This window comes from Centruroides vittatus, unplaced genomic scaffold (genome assembly GCF_030686945.1).
Source record: "Centruroides vittatus isolate TY-2023 unplaced genomic scaffold, ASM3068694v2 contig_628, whole genome shotgun sequence".
NCBI lineage: Eukaryota > Metazoa > Arthropoda > Arachnida > Scorpiones > Buthidae > Centruroides > Centruroides vittatus.
In genome coordinates this window covers 4635985-4647852 of record NW_027122385.1, presented here as the reverse complement: position 1 = coordinate 4647852, position 11868 = coordinate 4635985, and the positions used below count along the sequence as shown (strand labels likewise).

At 32.8% G+C, this 11868-nt stretch overlaps 1 protein-coding gene across 1 annotated transcript; it reads left to right on the top strand.

The window, feature by feature from the left end:
- Nucleotides 1-216: 216 nt before the first annotated feature.
- Nucleotides 217-1907, top strand: LOC136979571 (uncharacterized). Its single transcript, XM_067275581.1, has 5 exons — nucleotides 217-363; nucleotides 849-972; nucleotides 1070-1215; nucleotides 1290-1419; nucleotides 1510-1907. The coding sequence occupies exons 1-5, from the start codon at nucleotides 327-329 to the stop codon at nucleotides 1751-1753; spliced, it is 681 nt and encodes a 226-aa protein (XP_067131682.1). The 5' UTR covers nucleotides 217-326; the 3' UTR covers nucleotides 1754-1907.
- Nucleotides 1908-11868: the final 9961 nt, after the last annotated feature.

Here is an 11868-nt window from a genome sequence, read left to right as displayed (position 1 = left end):
TAAAGGAAACAAACAAAAATTTCCTTATACTTTATTATGCTATTTTAATGACATTTATGACGAAATTTCTTGTTACTCTCTATTACAACGTTAGAATTTCATTTGAAACGGTTTCTATTTTTTTTTAAATTTTCAAGGTTAAACGGCCAAACAACTGTTTCTATTGGACAAATAGTTACCTATAATACGTTGAGGTCTGTTTCCAAAAATAATCACTAGAAGAAAGGAAAATTAGAACTTCTTCAACTATAAATACGTGGCAAGATATCTCGATAGTCACAATTGTCTTTACTTCAGTCACAACAAGTAAACTAAACAAGTTCAACATGAAGGTTTTGTGTCTTCTCCTTATTGTTGCTTTCGGTAAGTAATCAATTAATATACTATAATTTTATTAGTATTTTTACAATTATATCTACTCACATACTTGTATTTAAACATCATATATGATGTACAATAGGCTACATATATTACCTACACAAGAATTGTGCTTTCAGAAATGAAGATTTTTGCATTAGAATTTATAGATTTTTGCACACAATTAGTTTGGATAATAAAAAATAATATTTTAAGACGTATAAATTTATTTTTTTCTATACATTTATCATTTCTTTAATTTATATCTCTTTTTAGAAATTGATCCTTTAAGTTATAAAAACATTAAACAATTAATTACTTTATTAGTTTAATTTTTTATAATTTAAAAGATCAATTAATTAATTACTTTAATTTTAAAATATCTCATTTTAATATTCTTTACAATTTATAACATTCACATTTGAGTAGAAAACTTTATTGATTTCAAGATTTTAATATTGAGTACTAATACTTTAATTTTTTCCGTTCAGTGCAACTCTCAAAACAAGATCCTTGCCACTGGAGAGAAATGGATTTATGTGCTGCAACTGGCTTATTGGCTTTACAGAATAATCCCGTACCACAGAACGAAGCCGAAATCGATACCCAATGCACGTAAGGATGTCTATCTCCTTATATCTATCAATACAATCTTACAAATTTGTACAGATGAGCGTTGAATTTCTAACAATTTATTACCGATGTGTTGCAGATATCTGAAAGAAACAGTCGACTGCGCTAACAACTACACAAACAAATGCGCCACTCCATTGTATAAGCAACTGATCTCATTCGCCACCGCAGAATCTCAAGAAAATTTGAAGGGCTTTTGCACACCAGGAAATGAATTGAGAAAAAGTAAGTTAATCGCACAATTTTTAAAATATGTTTACTTATATTTATTTAAAAATTAATGTTAATTCTTTCTGTAGCTTTATTGAAACACTCTTCTTGTCTGGCTGAGGTATGGAGCGAACAAGCAGCTTGCACTACTGACGCTCGCGCTGCTATCGAAAAAATTAGTTCAGTCGAACCAAGGGATAGATTAAATCTTGCTTGCTGGTAAAACTCATTTATTATCCTTAATTAAGTTTAGAAATTTAAATATTATTTAAGTATTCAAATTAATCATTGCATTTTTTATCGTTTTAGTACTTATCGTAGATTCCGCTTATGTGGAACTAGCTATGTAGAAAAGAAATGCGGAGCCGAAGCCAAAGATTTCGTTTTGAAATTTGTCTCATTCTTCGCCTCCAATTTACCCGATATCATCTGTCAAAGCTTTACTCCCGAAGATGCAACTTGCAAACCTTTGCTTCCTCCAGTTGGAACACAACCAAAAGGAGATAATGACAGTCCATTAAATCAGCTTGTTAACATGTTTAGTACCAACTAAAAAAAAAAACCAAAGTGAAAAATCTAATCAAGATTTCCTATCTTGTAAATGAAACAATTCCTATTTTTTAATATTAGACGAAATCTGTAACTAATACTTCGACAAAAGAATTATACAATTATTAAAATGAATAAATAAAAGTAATTTTAAATAATTTTTTTGTATTGTAATGTGTGTATATTCATTCTCTTCTTTAAAAGATTTATCGAATTAATTAATTTAAAAATATACATTCAATATAAGCAGCATTTTTCGTTTTCAAAATTATATTAATTAATTTTAACTTAATAAATCTGATTTATTAATTATGGTTTCATTTAAAAATTATCTATAATATTGTATAAAATAATTAAAACAAGTTTCTGGATATTATCATTAATAATTTTTGATAGACCTGTTTATTTTAATAAAAGAACACCTATTACATTATTATTATTATATAAACATGTGTTAACAATTAATTAAATTAATGATTATTACTTGTTAAACATTACTGTACTGTATTAGTTTTTTTTTATTAGAAACTTTCGTGTAATTTATTATGTAAACGTGACATCATGAAATAAGAAATGTTTATGGAGTGCATTAAAGAATTAACAATAGAAATGTTTATTATAATATGATTAAATGAGCCAAAATAAATTTTTAAAACTTTTATTAAAAGTCACATAAATATAACTGCTTATTGTAAAGTTTTTAAACATGAAAATGAAAATATCAAATTCAGTAGAACAATTGACGAATTATTTAAATATTTTAGTCAATTTTCTTAAGTTAATAAGTTTTATTATCGCTTTTAACTAATATTTAACTTTGACATTTACTTGTATATTGTGTTTTTTTAGTAATTCTATGTTTATTTATGCTGGTAATAACGTTTTAAAGCCGAATTTGTAAAATATTTAAAGCATAGTCTTTGACGTCACAATTTACAAACATGCACAATGAGGAAGTTATTCCTCGTGCATAAAATTATAATGAATCGTATAATTATTAAAACAACTAGATTTTATTAAAGCTACTTTAATTTTATTACGGCTTTTTGTTTCCTGAAATTTTATCTCACTAAAATATCGGATGGAATTAACGAAAACGTTTCTAAATATATAATATGAGCGAAAGGCACTAGAATTTTTATCATTTGCACATTCCGCTATATTGTCAGCGGTATAAGTGACTGACATCAACGACATCGCAGCTTTATTCAGTGTTGTAAGGTTCAAGGATTAATCCCTCGGTTTAAGGCGTTTTCACCTGAAATGGAATTTATGGATTTTCATAGAAAAAACTTAAACGTAAGGATTTTTTAGAATATTTTTTTAATTCTCGAAGAAGGAAATCCAAACTCTGTAGAAAGTGATTTTGGCTAAATTAATAATGCTTATATGATACAAGTACAAACAGAACTCAGCAGATCTTATTTCAAAAGGATTAGATTCGAAGATGTTGCTCCAGAAGAATCTCGGGTGGCTTGGATTGAGTTCGTGAGTCAAAGATCCCGATACGGTGATTTTTGTGTCGGAGATAAAAAAAAAAGCGGACAGAGAATTGAAAGATTCCATTCCAAGTGACACTAAAAATTTCTTACCTAAACTTACTAATTCCATTAATACATTTGTTCCAGATACGGTAGTTAACTTGAGTAAAAATTATAATAAAACGAAAAAATATTTATTGTAACATCGTCACAATGCTGCAAGTTTTAATCATATTTTTAATTTATTTAATATAAATACATGCTCTCTACCTCTGCTCAGTGTCTTGCCCAGGGGTGGCCAACATACGGTCCGCGTAATGGGTTTATGCGGCCCGCGATTAATTTTTCAATATTAGCTATGTAACTTCCAATAATTGGTCGAATGGGTGATTCACGATACTTCATTTTTTTTAAAAAATTCCATTGTAGAGATTTACAACTTTTGTATTCGTCTGTTATAAATTTATACTATTTGAAGAACGAAAGACCCCACACTCACTGAAACTCATCTGCCATTTCGCCATGTCACTCTGTTTATGCTGACGTGTGACGCACAGCGCCGCCTGCCTGTCGACCTTTTTTTTCGCTTGTACGTTTCTTCCCTTTGTAAAATGACTGCGCATGTGTCAGGAAATTCTGTTAGAACAAACCTGACCTGACGCCAGGTCAGGTATTTGTATTTAACATGATTTAATTTTAATATTTCGTTCGGCCCGTGAAAAAATTTTTCTTTCCAATCCGGCTCGGGGACAAAAACTGTTGGCCACTCCTGGTCTTGCCCTTGTACAGTACATCATACTTTTTCTGTTAACAATAGAGTTGTGCCGATCATCTATCTAACTACTTTCAGTGGAAATTTTTTGAATTGAACTAATGTGACTTCCGGTTTGCATCGGTAGTTTGTATACAGTTAATCGGGCTTCATGCCCCTAAGGTTTCCATATCTGGTCTTTGATTGAGGATATTCGAGATTAAGGAAAGACAGACAGTCGGACGGACGACAGTGGAAATTTATAGGTTTACGATATAACGAATGTAATGAAAATCATGAAAAATATTTAAAAAATAAAAATCCTGACAAATGAAAACGACGACAGGAATTACACTGCTCGTAACGACATCGCATATTTTGAAATCCTCAATGGTAAAAATATAACTAAAAATATCTATATTTATACCTACATATACTTCTTTATAAATCCTTTCAGAGTGATCAATAATTATAATACCAAATTGTTTCATAATTTATTAGTAGTATAGCCGTTATCTAGCCCAACGGTTGGCAACCGGTGGTCCACGAGAAAATTTGGGTGGTCCGCAGAGAAATTTGGACATTGATCAACAGAAGGTTACGCGAAGTATTACGAAAGAAATGCAAAATGCTTACTTACTTTTTTCAATTATTGGGGGCTTTTTATTCGAATCTAAAACCAAATACGAAGCGACTGTTATCAATAAATAATGAACAATAAACAATATTGTGAATGTGATTGTCGTCCTTCGTGGAAAAGCGCTAAGAATCCATAAACTTGTTTCAAACAAGCAGCAATGAACTTTAGGCTTGCATTAATTTGTTATAATTAAACACGCGAGTTTCATATTAATATAGTAAAATTGAACTTTTATAATCATTATTCTACAGATTTTGTATTGTTTAAAAAAATTCATGATGGTGGTCCGCGGGATTCAAAATTGTTAGTTTAGTGGTTCGTGAGGTCAGAAAGGTTGCCGACCGCTGGTCTAAGTTATGCTATACGTTAAGACGTAAATCGATTACAATTCATACCATTTTTTATGGTGAGGATTTTGATTTCTGAAAATTTTCACGAGGATGAATGAAAATGAAAATAAATTAGTTAATATTGCATTGAACGAACTTAAACGACTGTTAAACCAAAAAAGTTCATATACAAATAATTGTTGTGTTAAATTTAGCTATTTGCTAGCCAATTAGAGTTCCTCGTGTTCTGTTTAATGGTTCTGAGCAAAATTGGAAATTTGGTCAATCTATCTTAATGTCAAATATTTTATTATAACTTAATCGACTACGAGAACCAATATATACAAAAAGCAAAATTCCTTAACTGGTAGTTAGTTAATCTAATTTTTCCACCTTTATTGGCGGTATTTATTCAAAAATATCTTTTGAAGGGAAAATATTATTGCATAAAAAATATGTTGCAAAAATAAAATAAAATAAAATATGTGTAGTCTTCGTTGCGAATAAAATATATGCAACTAAGACTAAACAGTTTTTATATGATAATTGATTCAAATTTTTTCAAGATTAACAAATGACTAGTGTAGAGATTGTTCCGAGCCAATTTCCATTTTTCACTTTGTGAATTCAGAGAATTTGAGGCTGTTAAAGAGGATAATAACTTATCTTTTCTCAAAGACTGTGACTCGAAGGAAGAATTTTATCAATTAATTTTCCAAGCAAGCTTTATTTTTATTTTAAAATTTATAAATTTTTACCAAATATGCAAGAAACGTCATATATAAATTTAATATGTAATTTATATGTTAAATTTAATATTATTTGATTTACGCTGTTTTCGAAAATTTAATTATATTTAACATCTATTTCGATAATTTATTTTGATTGTAGTATTCCCATGGTATCTGGGCTTACCCATATTACATAAATAAATGTTTTTGATTTGATTTGATAATTTATTTAAGCTTTAAATAGTAATAGATTGTGCCTTATACCTTATGTAATATACTTTATACCCAATTATATAATTAAAGCTTAAATAAATTTTTGGGTATAACAATAAGGTTTATTATGCCATATCAAAATAAGCCAGCTTCAAAACTGGTTCATTACCATTACTCTACATTTTGGATGAATTATTTTCCTAAAAATAAATTCAATTTATGGAGAGACGTACCGATAAAACTAAAAGAAATAGGTTTTCTTTCTATATATACATATATTAAGAAGTTATTGTAGGATTATTACTTTTATATTTTATACTACAATAATAGAGTTGGTTAGTGTATAATGCGCAGCATGAAGGGCATTATGAACTATCTACGAGCCGCGGATTCAGTTTTCAGAGATGTTCTTCATCTATTATTCATGGTAGAACAGTCTGCATGGATGAGAGATCGAATCGAATTCCTCATGATAAATTATGACGGTCTGGATCGGCTATAAATCGTGTCACTTAAAGCATATATAGTATTGTATATCTACTGTTGATCAACAATAAACGTTTACAAATATTGACAAATAGTAAATTATAAAAATTTTTAATAGTTAATAAAAAAAGCTAAAATGTCAAAGAAAAACAGAGAATAGATTTATTTTAAATCGTAATCAGTATTTAAAGCAAAATTTCAATAGAAATACATTAAAAAGCGAAAACTTAAGTTAGGTTTAACTTAGAGATGTAAGAACCGGTTTTCATTCAGAGTAACGAAAAAAGTTATGTTTGTTTAAGACGTTAGGGGAAGGTCGAGTAGTATGAGACAAACGTTTTTTCTAACATTTGCTGCAAGTGGCAGAACTTGTGAAGACACCAGCATGTTGGGTGAATAAAGAAAGTTCAGATTCCGCCATATTTAGTCAATCAGCAGAGTTGTTGACACGTGGCAGAAAATTTTGCTTTTTTAATAGTGTTTTGGTGAACGAAGATAACTTCTGGTTGTCATAGCTTACCTGAAAATGAGAATAAATTGTTGTTGTTTTTTTGTTTATTGTTGAAAACGATATTTATCGTTCTTTAACTTGTAGGCTGGAAATCTCCTTAAGCTTACTAATACGTATGTGGTAACCGATGTTTTGTTCTATAATGTTTCGGGTTGTATGGAACAGATATGTTGCGGTTTGTATGAGACAGAGGTGTTATGGATTGTATAGGAAACAGTTTAAAAATGATAAGAATTATATTCTCACGGAATGTTTTTGTTTTACGAGACAATATGGGTAAACTACGGCAGAATAAAGGAAAGAAAGAAGAAAAAGAAAGAATCTCTGCAGCTAAGAAAAAAACTGATGGAGAAAATCGCCTAAATAAAGAGAGACAAAGGAAGAAAACAGTAAATAGGCCTAAATTAGTTCAAGAAAAGAGAGAAGACCAAGAGACTTACTGCATCATCTGTGGTGAAACTTTTGAAGAAGACTGGATTTAGTGTAAGATTTCTGAAGGTTGGGCTCACGAAAATTGCGCTGATCTTGAAGGCAGTGGCGTAGCTAACATAACTGGCACCCGGGTCATGATACTTTATTGGCGTCCCCCTCCCCCTCCAGAAACACATATAGTTTGTCTTGGAGACCATTTGGGCGCCCCTCTGCGAGTGGCACCCGGTGCATGATACACCCCTCGCACCCCACTCGCTACGCCACTGCTTGAAGGAAACAAATATTTTTTATGAATGTGATGTTTGTATTACCAAAAAACAATAAATAAAATAAAATAATAATAATAATAATAACTCTCCCGTGGTCACCATCTGGTCGTGGTGGGAGAGCTTAGTAATTTTATTGATCCATAGGGCAATGCAGGCTGGAGCACAAGCTCCTGGTAAGGACACCCATACCAGTAAGGTCTATGGGGAGAAATGAAGCTAAGAGTGACCACACCCACATTCTGTGGAGATATTTATTATGGTAATAACCAGATCAAAGTGTGATACCGGCTCGGACGTCGCCCGGGTTAACAAGGTCCGCGTTCGTGGGTTAGGCAGAGGCTCACGTTCGAAAAATAGGCCACAGTCTCCCTTGGTTACCGGTGGCGAAAGCAGCACCGGCCCAAGCATGGCTACTGCAATGCCTCAACAGATGTGAGGAACCAACCCAGCCTTGGTGTTTCTGTGGCAATGCATCCACAGACCACAAAGGCTGGAAAACCACGCCAACGGATGAAATGGACAGTAGAAATGAACGAGTTTATCATCCGTACTTACTACACCATGACAAAACTTGAAACAAACATGACAGCATACAGACAACAACTACACCATAGATTAACACAACAGTATCCTCATCTCATTGTCACCGAACAAAGGGTTGTTGATCAAAAAAGAACAATTATACACAACAACCTTATTCCACAAACAACACTTGAACTTATCAAACAACAGGTTGCTGATCAAATACAACAGACAGAAACATCTAACATTAATGAAGATCATATAACCTGTCAGGATAATCCAGCAACAAGCATTGATAATAACACACATACAACAATTACCACTAATGATACTACAGACACTAGCTCATCCATCACTGATAACATAGACATGGATTTAGTTAATACGCTCTCACTTATATTTCAGGAAACACTCACTAAATATACAGGCACAGATCCCACACAACGACCACGAATACCAAAAATCAACACGTCAAAGGAAGTAGGAAAAACACTAAATTATGTAAACACTCACTTACTACCACACTACATTCATTCAATTTCTACACTCGCAGACATTCATACATTAGTTTATGCTGGGGCAGTCACAGTAGTGACACACCATGGACTGAAAGTACAATCACAGACAAATACACAGAAAACACAATTATATCACAAGCTTGCCTGGCAGAGAAGAATAGAAACACAAATAAATGACATTAGACAGCAATTAGGCAGGCTGACACAATACACTAAAAACAACATAACACCCAAATTAAGGAAACAGCTCAAAAACATTTTCAAGAAAATAAAAACACACACAAAACATGAACATCATAACACGCGCATTACAGAATACATTGATACACTAAAACAAAAACTTGCTGCCAAAGCACGTAGACTCAAACGATACAAAACATGTACAATACGAAAACAACAAAATAAATTATTTACAAACAATGAAAAACTCTTTTACAGACAAATTAATAACAAAGCAAACACTGATACACAGCACAGTGGCACACCAACAGAAGAAGAACTTACAACATATTGGTCTTCTCTTTGGTCCAGTGCTGTCACGCACAATGCTGATGCAGGCTGGATCGAGGAGGAGAACAGAAACTTGCACAACATACCAACTATGCCCTGTGCTGAAATAAACATACATGATTTCCAATACACTGTTAACAGAACACACAACTGGAAGATACCTGGTGTAGACAACATTCACAATTTCTGGTACAAAAAGTTTACATCACTGCACCAGGAACTAGCTAAACATCTAACACACATCATCATCAATCCACAAGACATGCCAAATTTTCTTACTCAGGGCATCACCTACATGAAACCTATAAACAACAATACCACAGACCCCACACAATACAGACCAATTACATGTCTTCCAACACTCTACAGAGTATTGACATCCTGTATCGCAAACAAAATATACAAACATGTTGAAGAACACGACATTCTAACGGAACAACAAAAAGGTTGCCGTAGAAACCACAGGGGATGCAAAGAACAGTTACTCATAGATTCAGTCATTCTACGGCAAGCACACAAACAACACAGAAACATACACATGGCATATATAGACTACAGAAAAGCATTCGACAGTGTTCCACACAGTTGGCTGCTACATATCCTACACATGTACAAAATACATCCATCACTCATTGCATTCTTTCAAAACACTATGCAGCACTGGAGAACACACTACATCTCAGGGTTAGTAACACTTCCATACAAACAAACCAAATTTTTATTAGGCGAAGAATTTTTCAAGGAGATTCCTTGAGTCTCTCTGGTTCTGCTTAGCCTTGAACCCATTATACAACATGTTAAACAACACGCAATATGGTTACAATATCAGACATGAAAAAACAACACAGTACACACTGTCACATCTCATGTACATGGATGACATAAAACTTTATGCATCCACTCAAAAACAACTTCATCAACTCCTACAAATCACACATTCATACACCAAGGACATACAAATGGAATTTGGCCTAGATAAATGCAAAACACTTCACATAGAAAAAGGAATCCTGAAGAAAGAAGATTTTGCACTTGAAAATGGAGACATTATTGAATCCATGGAAGAGGGCGAGTTCTACAAGTATTTAGGATTCCAACAGGCCAAACTAACAGACCATACACAAATAAAGCAAAGATTAATTAAAGAATACCAAAGTAGGTTAAATGCTATTCTCAGAACACAGTTAATGCAAAACATACAGTTAAAGCAATAAACACATATGTCATTCCAGTACTTACATATTCTTTTGGAGTTATACGTTGGACTCACACAGATCTTGAGCAACTCCAAAGGAAAACAAGAACACTTACTAAGCATAAACATCATCATCCTAAATCCACCACAGAAAGATTAACCCTTCCACGTAAAGATGGCGAACGTGGCCTGATTGACATAATTAACCTTCACTACAAACAAATACAATCACTGCGAGAGTTTTTCTACAAAAAACAAGAAACATCACAATTACATAAAGCAGTAACTCTAGCAGACTCAAATAACACACCATTAAACTTACACTCACATCATATGGACACAACACAACATATAAAAAGCATAGACACCATTAAGCAATCGTGGGCTCGAAAGGAACTCCATGGCAGGCATCCTTATGATCTGGCCCAGGATTTTGTTGACAAAACTGCGTCAAACAGCTGGTTAGCTGGGGGATGCCTCTTTGGGGAGACGGAAGGATTCATGATCGCCATACAGGATCAGGTCATAAATACTAAAAACTACAGAAAACACATACTCAAAGATGCAACACTTACAAATGACACATGCAGAAAATGTCACATCATGCCAGAAACTATACAACACATCACTTCTGGTTGCAAGCTCTTGGCACAGACAGATTATTTACACAGACATAATCAAGTAGCAAATATAATACACCAAGAGCTTGCAAAGAAACACAAATTAGTAGACATCCACGAACCATACTACAAATACATTCCACAGACAGTATCGGAAAACAACACGCACAAAATGTACTACGACAGAGCCATAATCACAGATAAAACAATTTACTACAACAGATCAGACATCACACTCATTGACAAACACAATAAAATCACATACATTATAGACATATCCATCCCAAACACTCACAATATACAAAATGCATGCACTGAAAAAATTAGCAAGTACACAGAACTCGCCCAGGAAATAAGGCATCTGTGGAGGATGGATAGGATGCTTATTGTACCTGTTGTTCTCTCCTCTACAGGTGTCATGCAACACACACTACACAAAAGCCTGGGCACATTACAATTGAATAGAAACACATGCAACACACTACAGAAGGCCACTATATTGAATACATGTCATATTGTGAGAAAATTCCTGAATACAGACACACACACTGATACACTTCTTTAATTTCTGTTTTGGTTACTATGCCTTGACTTTGTTCCGGCATAGTACACAGTAGCGGTTTCTTATTTCCCGGTCTTTTGCTTGTCCCGGGATTCCGGGATAAAAGTGAACTGTTTCCCGGGATCCCGGGAAATCCCGGGATATAATAAATTATTTTTAAAATATAAAAAATATCTTGAAATCGAATGATATCATTATTTTTCATTTTTTAAAGTAATTTAAGTGTTCTACAACCTCCAAAATCGTATTAATAATGATGTGTAAAATATGTATTAAAAATACTTTTGAATTACGTAGAAAATTCACAAATAAAAAAAAATTAGAAAAAAAAAGAAAAAGATAGAATGTG